The sequence below is a fragment of the Lolium perenne genome, chromosome 3 (genome assembly GCF_019359855.2).
Source record: "Lolium perenne isolate Kyuss_39 chromosome 3, Kyuss_2.0, whole genome shotgun sequence".
Classification (NCBI taxonomy): domain Eukaryota; kingdom Viridiplantae; phylum Streptophyta; class Magnoliopsida; order Poales; family Poaceae; genus Lolium; species Lolium perenne.
The window spans coordinates 94,923,522-94,943,370 of NC_067246.2; the positions used below are offsets into that span (position 1 = coordinate 94,923,522).

At 44.8% G+C, this 19,849-nt stretch overlaps 2 protein-coding genes across 2 annotated transcripts; both read right to left on the reverse strand.

Annotated features, from left to right (window-relative positions):
* Positions 1-271: 271 nt before the first annotated feature.
* On the reverse strand, positions 272-2,425 carry LOC139837949 (uncharacterized). The gene has a single exon (XM_071827276.1). It carries the CDS (start codon positions 2,423-2,425, stop codon positions 272-274), a length of 2,154 nt encoding a protein of 717 aa, XP_071683377.1.
* A 51-nt stretch (positions 2,426-2,476) lies between these two features.
* On the reverse strand, positions 2,477-4,017 carry LOC139837950 (uncharacterized). Its single transcript, XM_071827277.1, has 2 exons — positions 3,840-4,017; positions 2,477-3,507 (listed from the first exon to the last, which is right to left on the reverse strand). Exons 1-2 carry the CDS (start codon positions 4,015-4,017, stop codon positions 2,477-2,479), a joined length of 1,209 nt encoding a protein of 402 aa, XP_071683378.1.
* Between the last annotated feature and the right edge of the window lie 15,832 nt (positions 4,018-19,849).

A 19,849-nucleotide genomic window follows, 5' to 3' on the forward strand; every position in this document is an offset into this window, starting at 1 on the left:
CAAAGGTGTTGAGATGTAGAATTCATTACTTACTTGCTGGTTCCCTGGCAAGTATCTAGTAGCTTTTGCTATGTGTATGAACCTTTCATAAATATTAGCACCATTACTTTCAGCTGTTACAGCTCCACCTAATTGGATTATCTTTTCCTTCCAATCTTGAGTATCTGACTTATTTGTTCCTGCACATATATTAACTGAATTATTTGTTCCTGCACATATAGTAACTTCAAAGAAAAGGAAGAACATGTCAAACAGGACTGTCATACCCAAACTAAGTGTCTATTCTAGGCTCCATGTCAAAGTAATCTCTAATTGAAGGGCAGACAACAGAGTACCAATCATCATCTACAACATCTTTCACATAGTATATCTGCTTAGCTTGACTTGCAAATATAAATGATTCTGATCCAAATTCTAACTGCTTCAGGTTAACTTGTGTTACCCCAAAGTTGGTAATGTTTTTAACTCCAGCAGGTTTTGACCATTCACATTTGAACAGTACAACACTTCCTTGGTTGGAATAATTTAACTCAACAATCTCTACTATTCTACCATAGTATTCTACTTCTCCTTTCACTGGGTTCTTATCTTTAGAACTAGAATAACTGGAAGTCATAGCTGAGTTTGACACTCCATCACATTGGGTGCTTTTGCCTGCTGCAAACTCCTTTGTGTGGAATACACAACCATTAATGCTGTAGCTGTTGTACTTCTTCACCATCATGTAAGGCTTGTTTGCTAGCAAAACAATTTCTGCTGGCAATTTAGTGCCTTTAAGAAGCAAAGACTGCACATGGTCAATGAACCAAAGATGGAATGTTCTGTGATGTTCTGCTTCTACCTGTCTTTTATTTTTTTTCTTTTTCCCAGCAGCTAAAGTTTTCATATGCTTCTCTGTGTAGTAATTGATGTGCTCATAATTGAAGAGTACATACTTCTGTGCTTGTGTCCATGACAGGTGATCTAGTTCAGAAGTACTGCAAGCTGATAATGGTCTTCCAAAAATCTTCAGGTACTTGCTGCAATTTTTTTTTGCACTACTTGTCATGTTATCATCATGTCTTGGAGCTTTGTTGAACTTGGTGTTACAATCATCCACATATCTAGAGCAGAATGTCAAACACTCATCGAACAAATATGACTCTGCAATAGATCCTTCAGGGTGGCTTCTATTGTGTACCCAATTTTTCATGTTGCCAATAAACATCTCAGTGGACCACATGTTCCTGAATTGAACAGGCCCAGCAAGTCTCACTTCAGCTGGGAGATGTATAACTAGGTGCTCCATTATGTCGAAGAACGTTGGAGGAAAAATCTTCTCAAGTTCACATAATATCTCTGGCAACTGTTCTTCAACAATTGCTATCTCTTTATTACTGACGATCTTCGAAGTAATGACTTTGAAGCACTTGGCAAGCTTCACTAAGGGCAATGCAACTTCTTCAGGCAATGTCTTCATTACAGCCAGAGGTAAGATTTCTTCAAACAAAATGTGGCAATCATGAGTTTTCAGCCCAACAAACTTGTTTTCCTCTAACCTTACCTTGTTGTACATGGAGGAAGCATGGTTGCCTGGAAATCTCACATTTTTCACCAGTCCACAGAACAGCTTCTTCTTTGATGACTCCATATAGTACACTGCCTCTGGCAAGTCAGGTTTTTCTTGTGTTTCATCAATATGCAAATGTTCTCTAATCTTCATTCTCTTCATATCCATCCTAGCTTTTGCATTATCTTTTGACCTTTTATCCACATCAAGCAAAGTGTTGACTACATTTTCAAACACATTCTTCTCAATGTGCATTGAATCCAAGTTGTGCCTCACAAGCAAAAATTTCCAATACTCTAGTTGAAAAAAAATGCTTCTCTTCTTGAAAGTTGATTCAATAGTATGTACTTCCTCCATATTCTCCAAATCCTCATCCACTTCACCTCTATTCCTTTTCTTCCTTACAATCCTCTTTTGCTTCTGCAGTTTTCCATATGCAGTTTGGATATCCATTGTCATAGCAGAAATTTCTTCACCTGTAGGCTGCACTGGAGGTTCCCTGAAATCAGTTGTCCCATCAAAAGATTCCTCATCACTTCTGAATGGATGATTCATTGACAAGAACCTTCTGTGACCTAGAAAACATGCTTTGTGTCCATGCTTCAACCTTCTAGAACAAGTTCCTAAGAGGCAATGAGAACAGACAACAATGCTTTCACCACTCAATATTCCACGGCCCAGCCAATCACTGATGGTCCAGAGCAGTGCAGCATAGACTCTAAACTTTTTACCAAAATGAGAATCATATACCAGAACTCCATGGTGCCACAACTCCTGTAGCTCATCAATTACTAGTTGCAGGTATACATCAATGTATTTCCCTGGTGATCTCCTTCCTGGTACAATGACAGACAAGATAAAGTTGGTCTCCTTCATGCAAATCCAAGGAGGGAAGTTGTATGGGATCATAATTATAGGCCAGATGCTCTAAGACAAGTTCATATTCCTGAAAGGGTTGAATCCATCTGTAGCTAATCCAAATCTGATGTTCCTTGGTTCTTTGCTGAACGACCTGTACCTGCTGTCAAAGTTCTTCCAAGCAGGTGAATCAGCTGGATGCCTCATTACTTCATCTTTGGTTCTCCCATCATTGTGCCAACTCATCAGAGATGTTGTTTTGTTAGATATAAACAACCTCCTGACTCTTTTGTTCAATGGGAAATGCCTGATAACTTTCATTGCCACCCTACTGATTCTCTTCCCACCTACTACACTTCTTACAGTCTTCCACCTGCTTGTTTTGCAAACTGGGCAGACATTGGCCTTGGCATGGATGCCTCTGAAAATTATGCAGTCATTCAAACAGGCATCATAAGTATCATATGCAAGACCAACTCCTCTGATGTACTGCTTTGCTTCATGCAATTTCTTAGGCAGAAAATGTCCTTCAGGTAGTGCTTCCCTGAACAGTGTCAGCATATCTTCAAATGCAGCATTTGTCATTCCCCTGACATTTTTAATATTGAGCAATCTTACTAGAAACTGCAGTTTAGAAAACTTCTTGCATCCTGGGTACAACTGCTGGCCACCATCATTGACTAACCTCCTGTATGATTCGACATCTTCATCTTCACTATCATCTTCACTCCCTTCTTCTTTTTCTGAATGCAATGAACTTCTATTGAACATGTCAAACCCATCTAACAGTAGCTGGTCAATCTCATCTCTAGCATTACTATCATCTTCTGGAGAGCTAGATTGTGTGTCAAGATCATTGTTAACAGCTTGTTCCCCATGAAACAACCAGGTTTTATATCCAGGCATAAAACCAGTACAGATTAGATGATCATTTACAGTTTCTACATCATACCAGAACCTGTTCCCACAGTTTTTACATGGACACAGTATCTTACTGTCTTTCTCTTCATTTCTTAGAGCAAATTTTAAGAATAAGGAGACTCCAGCTGCATACTCATCTGAAGACCTTGAAGCTTCCATCCAATTCTTATCCATTTTTACTGTTTTTTAGTAAAACTTAGAGTTTAAACAGAATCCAGTAATGAACTAAGCCATCTTATATTAATTGATACATTTGAAGAAACTAGAGCAATACAAGTATTCAAGCAAACCAGCAAACCAGGAAGGTTAGCATGCAATCCAGCAACTACAATCCAGTAATCAAGCAAGCAATCAATTAACCAAGTAATACAGGAAGGTTAGCATGCAATCCAGCAACTACAATCCAGTACTAGAGCAATCCAAGTATTCAAGCAAACCAGCAAATCATAGTCAATTTATAGCAAACCAGTGATACAGGAATTTGGAGTTGGAGGTTCGATTCACCACGTACCAGACGAACTCGCCTCAGTGTTGTTTGAGCTCCTGAATCGACGGAGAAACGATCGCCGCAGATCAACCTTAGCTTGGTCTCCACTTGGATTCACCATGGCTTGAACTCCAGTAGGATTCAGCATGGCTTGAACTCCACTAGGATCCACCATGGCTTCAACTCCACTAGGATCCACCATGGCTTCTGGAGGGTCGCCGTCAGCAGAATCGGTGGAGGAGGGCCGAGGTGGAGGAGGGCCGAGGTGGAGGAGATCTAGATCGGTGGAGGAGATCTAGATCGGTGGAGGAGGGCGGCGGCGAAGGAGGACGGCGGCGGAGGAGGGCGGTGGCGAAGGAGGAAGGCCGAGGTGGAGGAGATCTAGATCGGTGGAGGAGGGCGGAGGTGGCGGAGAAGGGCGGCGGCGAAGGAGATCGGCGGCGAAGGAGATCGGCGGTGAAGGAGGGCGAGATCGGCGGCGGATGAGATCGGCGGCGGTGGAAAACGAGAGAGGAAAAATGACGAAGGAAAACGAGCGAGTGAAAACGACGAAGGAAACCCTAAACGAGAGAGTGGAAGGACCATTTGGTAAAAATTAGTTCGGTGGAAGGACCATTTGGTAAAAATGAGTTCGGTGGAAGGAAACCCTAATCATTTTGGTAAAAGCAATGCTGCTTTTAAACAAAATAATCATTTGGTAAAAAATCCATGTTTAAAAGCAATACTTCATTTAAACTCATTGGAATCCATGCTTAAATCCATGCTATCCATGTTTATAAACATATCAAGGGAATCACTACTGCATAAGCAGTTCATCCATTTATCTATGAATTTTTTTAACCAAATAGACAATGTAAAAAATGACTTGCTTCTACTGCTAAGGACCAAGTAAACCAAACTAGCAGTAGAAGCAACAAGTACAAGATCAATTGTACATCTTGTGCAAAAATGCAGCAGCTATTGTTGCAAGAAAAATTCAATGCAAATGTGATGAAAGCACAAGTGCATTAGGAATTCTTGCATTGACATACATAGTAATACAAATTCAGTTAACTTCCTAACACATAGTAATAACACACATATTTGATCATGCCATCATCAGGTCTTACATAAGCAGCACATAAACAAAAGTAAACACCAACAAGATGTGTTCCATAGCATCACATCAACATTAGGCAACAACAGGATGTGTGCCATAGCAGCACATCAACAAAAGTAACCACCAACAATATGTCTTCCACAAACTAACAGTAATTACATATTGCACAAACTACAGTCAAAAGCACCAACATAAACTAAAGCATCTTCAGTCAGCAACCATCTTCAATCAGCATAGCATTAGATGTCTTCTATCTTGTGGACAGAGACACCAATGTAGTCTTGCATCATATCAAGCCTGATCAGAAGAAGAGAGCCTTGAACTATGGAGTTGGCCTCACAGAAATTGTCCATGTCTTCTCCATTCATCCAGACGACCAGCCTGCCCAAGACCCCAGTTTGAATGAAGTAATGCCCAGCAATGTCTTCACTCATAGTCCTGCTAGAAAACCTTGCAATTCCCCTCTCTGGGTAATTGTAACCATGGACAAGGTTCTCTGGCAGTGCCTGCAATAGAAACCACATGAATAGAGCAATAAGCAATACTGAATGTGAAATATCTGAACTGTATGAACTGCAGGAACTGTATGAACAAGGTTTTTGAGCAGGGAGATTACCAATTGCTTTGCTGTAGCATCAACTGCATCAACTTTGTGAACAATGTACTGAAGCTCATCAATTGAGTCCACATCTTTTGATGCATCCTTGTACATTTCCCAGACTATCTCAGTCATGTCTGCTTCACCAACAGCATGCATGTTTGAGAAAGCTGTCTTGTAAAGTGTGCCTCTGATCACTTCAGGTACATAAATTGGTCCTGCAAAAATTTATAAAACAGTGAACACAAATTAATAAACAAACTAATTGTCTGAACAAGTTTCCAAAGGAGTCATGTACATACCATTCATAAGATAGAAGGGTTTCTGGTTTCCATCAGGATCTGCAACAGTTACTTGGAAGATGCCATCACCAGCCTCTTCTTCATACTCCATGCCTTCTGCATCTTCATCAGAAGATGCATCTTCACTGTCATCTTCAGTAGGTAACTTGAAGGTGACAACATCGTTGACATCAACAAGGTGTGCCATCAGGAGAAAAGACCACCAGGGGCCACACATGGTTGTGGAGTTTGTTGTCTTCTCTAAGTATAAATCGAGCCTGTGGCCAGCAGCAAGAGCATGCAACCACTTGTCATTGTACTTGTTCAGTTTTTCCTTGAAGTAACAAGGAACAGTCTGTTCAAGCATGAAACGCAATGTGAGATTAGTCTTGCAGATAAATAGAAATTAAACAGTCTGTACAAGGAATTGCATACCGCAAAGTGATCATAGTCCTTTTGCATGATGATCTTGAATGATGTAGCACGCCTGTTAGAATACTTGCAGTTGTCCATAGGCTGGTGGCAGAACTGACAGTTGCCTTGATCCATTTGAACCTATCAGAAAATAGAAGACGATATGAACCCTACAAAAGTATTTACAGTGGTGGAAACATATATAATCAAGCAAACAAACGCATGCAAGGACGAAAAAGGATAAACAGATTGGACTAATGCAGTCAAATCAAGAAAACAAACGCATGCAAAGATGAAAAGGATGAACCAGTACAGTAAAATCAAGCAAACAAACGCATGCAAGGATGAAAAAGGATAAACAGATTGGACTAATGCGAACAGATCTAAGAAGATTAGATAGAGGGAATGAAGAATGTTCAATAGATTGAAACCATGCAGAGACATCAATCAAGAAGAAGTGGCACAAAAAATCACCTTATAGAAAAGACGGCAAGAACTGGAAGCAAGGAGAAGGGGTTTTTTTTGTTTCCAACTAAACTTGCAGAAGAGAGGGTTTTTTTTTTTGTTTTGAACAAACCTTGCAGAAGAAGCGACTGCAAGATCTTGATGAACTTGAAGAAGAACCATCGACGAACTCACCTTGCAGGAGATAACCGCTTCCAGTCGTCACCGTCGAGGAACTGCTACAGGAGAAGTGGAAGAAGTGGAGCGATAGAGGAGATGAAGTGACGGAGAGAGAGATGAAGTGGTTAATATAGTAGGGGGACGGTATGACTTCCAACAACCCAGCCCAGGATGAATTATATTTTGGGCTGGCGACCGGCCCAAAAAGAAAATGAAGGCCCATGCAAGAAAAAATCAACTACTGTTGCAAGAAAAAATCCATGCAAATGTGGTAAAAATCAAATACTGTTGCAAGAAAAAATCAACTACTGTTGCAAGAAAAAATCCATCCAAATGTGGTAAAAACACAAGTGCCTTAGGAATTCTTGCATCGTAAAACTTAAAAATCCTGGATTTTTTGGAAATCTCCTTTAGAAATGTCAAAAAGAACATCAGCTGTTGCAAGAAAAAATCCAAGCAAATGTGATAAAAACACAAGTGCCTTAGGAATTCTTGCTTTCACATATACAGTAGTAATCACAGTTGATTACAGTAGTCTTATAATTGAATCTTAGCAAATCCAAAACACATTTAATACTATGAAGCAAATCACAGTAGATTACAAAACACAGAGATTTAAACATTACACACTTCATCCATTCAAATAATAATCACAGACATTAAACAGCAAGTCACACATGACCACTTAACAACTAGACCCTATACTTCATGGGTTGATGATCTCCACAAAGTCCAGATCAATTGCTTCAACCCTTGGTGTTGCAATCATTAGAAGGAGAGTTCCTTCAACAATTTGTGCCTGCTCCCTAAATTGATCCCACCCAATGGTAAATGCAATGTGATCATCTCCTTCAATGTGGTAAAAGGCTACAACAGGCTCTTCAAGGTCCCTCTTCCACAAGTGTGCAAATCCATTGACAGGGGAGCCGACATGGTTAAATGGTTTTGGATTCAGGTACTGAAAGAGAGAAAAAAAAACTCTTGTTAGTACAGACTTGTATTTACAGTTCCACAAGTGTCCTGCACATGTCTTATTAGATGTACAACTTACCAGGGCATCAAAGTGCACATTTTCCTCATTGTAAATGTGAGCAAATAACTGCAACTCCTTTGTACTCTCATAGAACTCATTTTCATCAAGTTCCTGGTTTGGTGCAGCCAACACAACTTTGGTCAGGCCAAAGGTAATGGCAGCCATATGCTCCTCAGTGATGGCTCTGATGTTTGTAAATATTGTCTTGTGGAGTTGCACTCTGATTCTTGGGATGACATCATAAACAACTGATGCAGAACAAAGAAACAAGTCAGTACAGATTATTATTTAGAAGCTGTAATGATAACCTCATGTCAGGCAAAAAATACATGAACACATGAGTAATGTATCATACCTTGTTGTCCAACATAAGGTTTTTCTTCCTTGACACTGTTCACAATTTGGTACACATTGACATGGAATCTGTTCTCTTCTTCCATGTAGGTGAAAGAAAGTACATCACCAAGTTGGATATTATATAACCTGACAAGGGACCTCCAGTATGGACCACAAATAGTTGTATTGGTACAATCTTTCACAAGGTACATGTCATAAACCCTCATTGGGCATTTTGCCACCATCCAGTTCTCTGAACATGCAAGCTTACTAACTTGCTCCTTGAATTTGCAAGGCACAATCTGAAATAAATTAGAAGAGCAGGGAGGAATGAAAAACTGCATGACACTTGTGAAAGGAGGAATTTGCAAGGCACAATCTGAAATAAATTAGCATTGCAAGGCACATCAAGAAATAATTTGGTAGAGCAGGGAGGCACATCAAGAATTATTAATGCAAGGGAAAAATGCAACTTATTAGAGCAGGGAGGCACATACTAACCATTCCATTTTCAAATCCCTGCATCATCTGAACTTCAAAAGAAACTGCACGCCTGTTAGAACGGCGACCACAAATTTCCAGTGGTTGACGACAGAAATGACAACCAACCACATCCATCCCTGATAAGAACATGATTATGACCATAGAAGAATTGGACATGAAAATTGATGCAGAAGCAAGGAAGTATGTGTACCTACCGAAAGTGCAACGCAGAAGAAGGAAAACAAATTGTCGAAACTGATCCTCCCTAGGGTTTTGGCGCTGCATGAATCAACAATGAAGAAAGAAGAGGTACAAAGTCATGATCAATGAAGAAGCAATGAAGAAAAAGGAGAAGTGGAAAATACAGGAACTCACCAGGAACTGCTTCTGTGTATTCTCTTGGATGGTTGGCCTTCTTATATAAACGGAACTACCACTTTCCCACGTTCCCACGATAGGAAGGGCAACACCCTCATGTCGTTTCAAAAAAAGGCCCACAGGCCCATTATGCAAATAACTAATTCAAGTGTAGGCCCAATGGAACAGAAATACATTGAATGGACATTTTTAAAATTGCCAAATGTTGGCTACCTTCCTTGTTCTGAATATAGATTAATTCAGAACATTGATGTCAGGATAGTCATTTTGTTCAAAAGGAAAAAAATCATCATCAATACAGGCAGGCAAATTCAAAAGATCCATGCATTGCAGAACAATACAGGCAGGATAATCAGACGTCAAAAGATCCATGCATAACTTATAATAGTCTTGACCAGTATTACAGCAAGACTATGAGACTTAATTCATAAGATCCATGCATAACTTATAATAGTCTTGACCAGTATTGCAACAAGAACCAATAACACTTAACTTATAACTACTGAACCATCTAACACTGGACTTCTACACTGAACCATCTTCAAGTTTTGTGATAACCATCCTTAGCCAGGCAAACTGATCCCTCCTAGCCCACGGAATATCCCTCTCATCTTTGAAGGTTATCTTGCAAACCTCTCCTTCCTTGAGTTTGAATGATTCAACAGTTTTTGTCCATCCAACGCTGATCTTGGCCTTTCGATCACCATCATACCTCATCCTGCAGTACTTGCTTAGAGAGCTTGTACTACAGTTGACAACTACAACGACATCATGAGCTCCACCAGAAATGCCATACTTAATGTGTTGTTGTGACATGAGAAATTTAACAAGGTACGCACTGGTGTACTCTTGTGAAAAATCCTGAAACAATGAATTTACAATGTTATGAAACCATGCATCATCCTCCAAACCAACCAAAGTCAATCAAGCCAGAGACATAGGAACTAAAGCAAGATCATCCAGGAGCAAGAAGGATAAGGGCAAGTAAATCAAGCCAGAGACATAGGAACTAAAGCAAGATCATCCAGGAGCAATAAGGATAAGGGCAAGTAAATCAAGCCAGAGACATAGGAATTAAAGCAAGATCATCCAGGAGCAATAAGGATAAGGGCAAGTAAATCAAGCCAGAGACATAGGAACTAAAGCAAGATCATCCAGGAGCAATAAGGATAAGGGCAAGTAAATTAAAACAACAATCAAACATGACCATTTAGGTAACATCACTTGGTTTTGACCAAGAGTTGCTGGCAGAATGTGAGCAACTAGATACAGATACTATTTAGAAGCTACTCTTGTGCAAATATATAAAAATAGATGGAAAGCAACAACATTCAAAAGACAGTGACTTCATCAGTTGCTATTTAAAATAATGCAAAGAAAGCAGTATCACTTACCATTTTACCTTCTCCTGGTATTACATTGTTTTTCATCAATGTGCAGACATAATGCTTCATTTCTGGCATTGGTAGCTCCTCCACAATGGTACATAGCTGATTCCTTTGATTGCAAGTCAGCTGCACTTCATTTCCAAAAATGCAGCACTTGTCAAATGATTCGTCACAACCGAAACCTGGCCCTATTTGACAAAATATTGTGGTGTTAAAATAATAGTAAGGTAATGCAGCACTTGTCATCTTTGAAACATAACTTTGATTAAGAAACAAACCTCGAAGAATGGTCCATGTGTTCCAATCATCCTCGTCAGCACTGTAGTAATCATCGTCTTCACTGTAATGATCATCGTCTTCACTGTAATGATCGTCGTCTTCACTGTAGTAATCATCCTCTTCAGTCTCATAGTCTGGCTCCTTGTTTTTCTCACTGTGATGGCAAACAGTATATTTGAATGTGGTGAGGAGAAACTGTTGCCAGGGTGCCCAAAATGGCAATCAAACACATGTGTTGTGGCTGAACAGAGATGAATTGTTGTATGCAGGCATCCAAAGAATGTGCAGTTATGTTCGGACAGGTGCATTGCAAGCTATCAAACGATGAATTAAACATAATGGCACACACTTGTGCTCTTCCTCTCATAAGGTGCATTACCTGCTGGCGAGGGTGCTGCTGCTGCTGGCGAGGGTGCTGCTGCTGCTGGCGAAGGAGTGTCCGGTGGTTGCAGATCGTAAAACGGAGATGTTGTGAATCTGTCTCGGTGGCAGGGACTCCAGAGAGGGAAATGTTGAGGAAGTTGGTGAGAGCGGAATGGTGACGGTCCTGAAGAGGGGAGCCTGTGGTGCCTGCGCCAGAGATGATGAAATGTACAGTCAGTACCTTGTCTCAAACATTCACCAACTAAGGACATAAACAGAGCTTCCTAATCGAGAGTGAGAATTGATGTCAGTACCTACGAACGAGATGGTGAAGGAGATGGGGCATGGAAGGGCCTGCGACAGGGACCTGCTCCGGTAGATCCTGCTCCGGTAGATCCTACTCCGGGGTTCCTGCGCCGATGAGCTTGCGGTGGCTGCACAGGTGGCAGCGACGGAGACGGACGCCCAAGATTGCTGATCTTGCGGCGTGATGCTGGTGGCTGCACCGGTGGTGATGGCTCTCCATACTTGTGACGGAGAGAAAGACCAGAGGAGAACGGCCATTGCGGATAAGAAGGATCCATGGCGGTCGGCGAGGGAGAACGGCGGTGGCGAAGGAGGAAGAACGGCGGCAGCGGCAGGAGGAAGAAAGCTAGGGTTTTTTATGTCGAAAGGAGAGCACGAATGGAAGAGAGAGTTATTTAAGGCAACGCCGCGGTGGGAGGACGAAAGTGTTTAAGTGAGAAATCACGAATGGCTTTTTTGCAAAATAAACGTCGACGTGGGAGGACGAAAGTGTGTAAGTGAGAAAGCACGCAGGGACCTCTCCGCAAAATAAGAAGTGCATATATTGCCTCTTCCTCTCTGCCCGGACAAGATCTAGGTTTCATTTCCCCCACTCCGCTAGGGTTTTCTTGGACACTCCGAAGGAGGAGACGGAGCTGAGGAGCCGGAAGGAGGAGACCACGCCGGCGAACACGTCGGAGGCAACACCGGCGAACACATCCAAGGCAACACCGGCGAGGAAAGGTACAACCAAATCTTGGACTCTCCATTCCAAATCTTGATCCTTGATCCCCATTCCAAGATCTTGATCCTTGATCCCCATCCCCAAAATCTTGTCAACCATTCCTCGTGTAGATCCACCTATGAAACAAGTAATCGTTTAGGCTTCTGTTGTTGGTGTCCAAAATCAGGGATGGTCTGTCGTTTAATCATGTGTGTAAATCTTCTAAAAAGATAAACAATTGAGTTACAGATGATTAATTTAGGTAACATCACTTGGTTTTGACCAAGAGTTGCTGGCAGAATGTGAGCAACTAGATACAGATACTATTTAGATACTATTTGTTGGGCTGTGCATATACTGGTCTTAGTGGTTGATGAGGAGCATTTCTATCATTTTGCATTGATTGCATGTACTGGCTTGTGCATACCATGCTACTACATCCTGGATTGCATGTACTGGCTTATTTATGCTATCCTATACTTCTTGGCTTGATCCTACGCTTATATGGATGAATTGCTAGCTGTTGTCTTCACTGATGCATGCTACTGATGCTACTTATGCATCTGAATATGTGTTCCTGTTGCTTTACAGTGATACCTTGGCATAATTCATGCATGGATTTGTTATGTAATCCATCCTGGATGAATGGATTACTGATGAACTGCATATGCAGTGATGCTTAAGTGTTTTGCTTTGCATGATTTGATGTTTCCATGGATACTTTGGAAATAAATAAAGTCTGAATCCATTACTGGATGGATGCTTAAGTGTTTTGCTTTACTGATGAACTGCATATGCAGTGATGCTTAAGTTTTGATGCCTACTGATAGTGATGGTTATCTGTTGTTGGTAAATCCATTACCTTAGTTGCCTTGCTACTAACTGGTTGCTCACACACTTGGCTTAATCTTGTTGGCTGCCTATCTCTGCTTGCATAATAGGGAATCATAGTTCATATGAAAGCCATTATGCTTGCTTATGAAGAATTTCTAGGATTTCTGATGGTTTAATTATCTAGGGTTTCATTGGGTGGTCTTTGATTGCATGTACTGGCATGTGCATCCAGTGGTGCTGGTGGTAGATGGAACTGTCAAGTCTTTTTGGCTATTGTCAACTGCCAAGTCTTTTTGGCTATTCAGACAAATGAAACGCAAGAGATAAATTTGTTTTGTGCTTGGTGATAATGACTTGTTTAACATGGCATTTGCTTTTGTTGGATGAGTTACAAGGCAATAGAAACTGTCTCTGTTTACCAATTGTCTGGTGATAATGTCTGGTGATAATTGTATTGAGATATGCAGATACATAAGCAGTAGCATAGGACAAATAAGTATAAAAACATATGCAACTGTTTGAAGTGGTTTAATTATGTCTGGATCAGTTCCTCCTACTGTCTTGTTGGTTTAGCTCCTAGCCTTAGAAAATAGTACATGCAAATGAAGCCCAACCATCTAGTTGCTCTACTGTCTTCAGTTAATATGCATTACTGTCTGTCTGTCTTCATATTGTTTTGATATTAATTTGAGTTGTCTATTAATATTATAACTTCAACCTTCTAGATGGGATCCACAAAAGACAATCCAATTGAAATTGACAGTGATCCAAGCTTGTACTCCGGTTCTTCAAGCTCAGACGCTACCATGTGTGACAAGTCTGACTGTGACTGTCAATCCCTTGGGGTCTTCAGAGGTATGAAATTGCAGTTGATTCCTTCTTCTTCCTGTTGGTTAACATCATCTCTAGTCTAATGTGGGTTAACATCAATGTTGGTTAACATCAATGTGGTTATTTATTTATTTTTACTAATGTAGGCTTCCATTACTTAACAATGACATATCTCTTTGTTACAACTAGGGCCACTGGTAAGTGGGAGCCATGACTTTGATGAGCACTGCATGTTTGGAAATGACATGTACTTGACAAAAGGTCAAGTCGATTTCCTTAATGAGCACTGCAACCACTTTCCAACAGAGGAATTTGAGTACTATGTCTACAAGATGACCAAGTCAGCAGTGATAAAGAATAAATGCAAGCTGGTAAAAATACAAAACCTAACCTTCATTACTGTTGAGTACTATAAGAATGCTATTACTGTTGCTGATTGGAACTGATTGTATACATTGTATGGTTGACAGGATATTGGAAAGAAGTTCACTGCCAAGTACCTGAAAAGGTTCATTGACAATGCTCCTGGCAATGCTGTTACTCTTTCTCTAGAGTACACCGACAGCAATGCACGCTTTAAAGTGACCATGAAGATGGCAAAGGGGAAGGCCAAGAATGCAATCATAGCAACTGGTTGGTCAAAGGCTATGAATACTTATGAGATCAAAGAAGGAGCCATCTGCATCTTTGAATTCTACGTTGACATGAAAGGTAAGCTTGCTCTGATGATCCATAGTCTACCTGATGACTGTGATGACTCTGATTCATCTGAGTCATCAGAGTAAGTGCTCAACTTCCCTGAGTCATCCAGTTAGTTATGGAGTATTAGTTGTCTTAGTTGCTATGGACTGTTAGTTGTCTAAGTTGCTGAAGTAAGTGCTGAACTGCTGAACTACTTTTGATGCCTACCAGTGGGCATGCTACTTAAGATGCCTGTGATGCTTTTGTATGTAATGCCTGACATGCTTTTGTATGTAATGCCTGACATGCTATGCCTGTGATGCCTGTGATGCATCTTACTGCTATATCTGTGATGCCTGTGATGCATATTTACTGCTATATCTGTGATGTCTGTGATGCTTTTGTATGTCTGTGATGCATTGCCGGCACTTTTGAAGATTTGCCAGCGAAAGAAATTGCTGGCAATTACCTGTATGCCTGTAATGAGCATTGCCGACACTTTTGAAGATTTGCCACGAAAACATCTGGAGGCATATCGATAAAGTGCCGGTAATACTGAGCATTGCCGGCACTTTTGAAGATTTGCCACGAAAACATCTGGAGGCATATCGATAAAGTGCCGGTAATACTGAGCATTGCCGGCACTTTTGAAAATTTGCCACGAAAACGACTGGAGGCACTCGATAAAGTGCCGGTAATACTGAGCATTGCCGGCACTTTTGAAAATTTGCCGAGAAATCGATGAGAATTACTGGCACAGACCCAAAAAATGCCGGCAAAGATTACAAATGCAGGCACATTTGAGAAGTGCCGGCAAGAAAGTGCCGGCAATTCTAGCACCTGACGTAGTGACAACTTGTACTCGCCTACCCTGTAAGAAGAAGGCGATGTCCTCCGTCATAATGCTCGTGTCTTGGGAAATTTTGTGTGACCACAATGCGAGAGTTTTTACCAACATGAGAACCTTTCCTGACCCTGTTTGCTATCAAGTGACGACCCCCCCCCTCCTCCGTCGCTCTTGCCAAGGGTGCCTCGGGGGTGATCTCCTTCCCTACCACCGCCAAGTGCGCTTCCTCCCTGCACCGTGCGTCTCCTCGCGACTTCTTCAGATTCCTTGTTGGCGGATCTGGGCGGGGTGCGGTGATGCGCCGGCGTGCGTGCGGGCCTCCGGCCTTGGGCGGGCGGCGTCGCGACCCAACGGCTGGTGGTGGTTGCCTCTGGCGGCGCCATGCCGGCGGCGGAGGTGCAGATTGGGACGAGCCGATTGGGTGCAAACCCTCGGCCGGTTTCTCCGTGCCCTCTCCACGGTGTCGGCTGTCGGCGGTGGAGGGCCGACTATTGGGCTGCTGTGTTGCCCAAGCGTGGGCTTGTCTCCGGACTTGATCTATGCTTGGTGTTGTCAGCATTGCCTCCGACAACCCAGGATGATCGGCGGCGTTGGGGTCCAACTTGAATAAAGGTGGCGGTCCTTGGGTTTCTCTTGTGAGAAGATAAAGACCTGCACCTGTCCTTCTTGATCTGGCCGAAGTGTTGAGTTCCAGAAGGCTCTGCCGGCAAATATAACAGTGCACCTATTTCCTAGTATTTGCTGGATCGGGTGGTATTTGGTCGTGCGCACCCATGTTTTTATTCCGACCATTTGGTTCTGGAAGGAGCGGCGCTAAGCTCTGTTCTGTCGTTTCACCAGGCGGAGAATGTCATGAAGGCACGGATTGAAGAAGTAGCAATCGAGGTTTAAGTTTATGCGTCGTTGAGACACTTTCTTGGTATTCCAGGCTTCACAACATCAGTATGCAAGTGGGGGCGGCATCACAGATGAAGTTCAGAGTCTTACCTTTCAGTATGAAAATTCAAGGTCTGGCATTAATTGGTTGTGCCTGGCAATGTTCTTGTTGAAGGCATTGTTTGAAAGGGGACTATCTTCATGGTGAAAACCTAATATGTTTGATCGAGCGATGATGCGCTTGTGCACTGTTTCCTTCTCGGAGACGTCGCTTTTAGAGAGTCTGAAATTCCGGTGTGTTTCTTTTTTGCGGGTCAAGTGTGTTGTCTTGGTGGTAGATGTATTATTGTTGCTATGGTTGAAATTCTGTAGCGGGACTTTTATTTCTTAGATTCTTTTTCTTTTTTTTTAATTGTGTACATTCATACTACCATTAGGATATTGCGTTATTGCAGAGACTAGGATATCTTCAAATATTAATATATTCTCTTTTATTGGAAAAAAAAGTGACGACGGCCCTTGTTGAATTCGAAGCATGGGGTCTCCCTGTTTTTATTTGCTGCAACCTGCAAGTCAAGCGTTGACAGGAAGTCCCGAGAGAAACGCAGCTGGAGACATCCTTTGTGCCTGCGGTTGGGAGAGCAGAGCACTCGGCCTCTCCCCAGGCACGTCACATGGCTGGGCACACCAGCAACTACAAAGCAGCAGCAGTCCACATGTACGATAGCTGGAGGCCGGGGCCAAGAGCAGAGCACTGCGGATATGTATGATCGTCGTCCGTCGCGGTCCGGGGCCATGGGCCGGCACAAAGGGTACGCGTGGTTGTGAGTGGCCTACGTGCCGGCCGCCGGCCGGTGTGCTTGGGGCCAGCCACGCCGCACGCCGCCGGGGAGCCGTTGGGTCCGAGCGACGACGGCAGTGCCACATGTTGATGCTGATGCATGAGACCCTTGACGTGAGGGTTCCCGGTTGGATATTCGCGGATAATCTCTTGTCAATTGTCATGGAGAGGCATGTAATTGTGATGGGCCCTGAAATATTGGTGGCGCATCTTTTTTTTTCGAGGTTTAGGGGGGGGGGGGGGGGGGGGGGAACCCCACCGGTTGGTCCATGTTCTTACAAATAGCTTGAAGGAAATACAGGAAGATACAGGAGAGGAGAAGACAAACAAAATACAGAAAAAATCAAAAACTAGAAAAAGAAAACATAAAGGGAAGGGAAGGTTGGCATCCAAAGCCAACCGAACCCCAGGGAGGCCAGCACCTCAAAGGAATACCCCTACGACTTGGCATGGGGAGCGACGGGCAATGACGAAGGACCTGCAGAAACTGAGATCAAAGCTCAGTCGAAGGGTGTCGGATAGCCGAGATTGGGGCGACGACACCGGTGTGCCGACCCCATGTTCGAAGGGCGATGCAGAAACAAGCCATGCCACTAGCACGAACCGAGCAAAGCCACAACTAGGGGCCATCCCGAGGACCTCAAGCCAACCACCAGACAAGGAACTCCGACGAGAACCACACCGCAAGCAGGCAAACCAAGAGAGCAGGTAGTGGAATACTTCGACACCTACAGAAGCACGCCAAGAGGTGTCCCAGCATAGTCGAAAGGTGTCGGATAGCCGAGACCGTGCGGCGACACCGGTGTGCCGCCGGCGAGGCCCAAGGGAGATGTGCCGCCGAGACCAAGCACAGTCGAAGGGCGTCGGATCGCCGAGACTGGGGCGACGACACCGGTGTGCCGCCCCCGTGGTCAAAGGGCGACACATGCCACCCCAGAACATCTAGGCGGCTCTATCGAAGCCACCATGACAACAACCTGATCCCACAGGAAAGCTAGCCGGCGGTCAGCGGGAAGCAAGAGGTAGACGCCGCCCCAAGCGTGCACGGGAGGATCACAGAGCCAAGAGGACGCCTCCAGCGAGGAGCACGACGCCCACGGCGTCGTCCGCAGGCTTTCGCCCAGATGTGCACCTACACCACCACATCGGGACGAGCCAACCTCCCCCACTCAGCAAGAACCGCGACCTGGAGGTGGACACGGGCCACCGGGGCGGCCGAACTGCAGAGGGCCCAGGGGCGCCATGGGCCTAGCCGAGCCACGCCACAAGTGCCGGGATCAACGGCCGAACAGCCAAGGACGAGGGCTCGGGGGCGAAAACGCAGGAGAAGGGCCCTGGCCGAGCACAGGAGACGGCGGCGGAGAGCAACAGAGGCGCAATAGGGACAGGAAGCCGTCGGCTGGCGCGAGGTCCAGCAGGCCAAGCCGCCTCCCACGACGTCGGGGCGGGGAGGAGGTGTGCGCGCCCAGCAGCGCGACGACTGTCGATGCTAAGGCGAGCGGAGGGGGCAGGCCCCGCGCATGCACCTGCGCATCCACCTGGGCGAGGACGGCGCCGGCTGCGTGTCGTCGAGGAGCGGCATGCCGGGGCGTCGAGGACGCCGACGGGACGCGGCATGGTGAGATTGAGACCTCACGCCGGGAAAGTGGGGGGCAGTTTTCGGGGGGTATTTTGGATTTGAGGGAGGAGGGAGACCTCCCGCCGCCGCCGTCCGCCGTGGGACGACCTCCTCCGATGGCAGCGGGGGTAGAGGGACGTGGGGAGGGAGGGGTTTGGTGGCGGTGGCGCGGTCACCCCGGGGTCGCCTCGGGAGCGGCTAGGGTTTCTCCGTCTCGAATTTCAGTTTTTTTGGTGGCGCATCTGAATTCTAATTGTTTTTGACGGTGAATTCTAATTGTTCACCATCTAGCAAAGCAGTGGCATGTTCCGATAAGTACGTGGTAAATAAACTACAGAACATTTTGCCCATAACTTACATCTTCAACAAACAACGACAACACGTACGCACCACTACACATAAACCCGCCGCACATAAACTGCTAGACGCCTACATCACGTGGCAGAAGAACGCAGACGACACAGCACGGTGCACGGTGGCGCTGGCCGAGCGACGGTGCTCAGTGCTCACGGTTCTGTGGCCGGCGCGTCGTGCGGCTGCTCGTTGCGGTGACCGGCCTGGTGCGACGGGAAGGGGTTGGAGCCCTTCACGGCCCAGCCGGCGGCGAAGACCGCGGCCCCGGCGAGGCCGGCGGCGCCCCAGGCTCGCGAGTACCAGCGGCTGTACCGGCGACTGACGTAGAGCCACTGCTCCCGCAGCGTCGCCGGATCAGGGTTGATCGGGTCCGGCGGGTGCGGGTACTGCGGGCGCTTCAGCCACCCCTTCTCCGGCGGGTTGGGGTACTCCTGCCCTCGCGACCACGCGCTGCTCCGGGCATCGGTGGGTGCAGCCACTGGTGGAAAAACAGGCTTCGGGTGAGCCCCATAAGTCGCGATGCTGCAGGAACCGCGACTAATGGTACCTTTAGTCGCGGTTCGGGAGGAGAACCGCGACCAAAGGCCTGGGCCCAGGCGCTCGGTGGCCAGCCGGTGCACGTGGGGGGTCTTTAGTCGCGGTTGGCCAGGCCAACCGCGACTAAAGGTGCCCGAAGGCCTTTAGTCGCGGTTGGCCAGGCCAACCGGGACTAAAGCCCCTCCCCTATATATACCCATCCAGCAGCCAACACTTAGCCATTTGGTGCCATTCTCTTCACAAGCTTCACAAGTGGGTGTTAGGTTTGCTTTTGGTTCCTCTTATGCACATAAGGTGTTTGATGAAATGCCCCAAGAGCATGAAACAAAC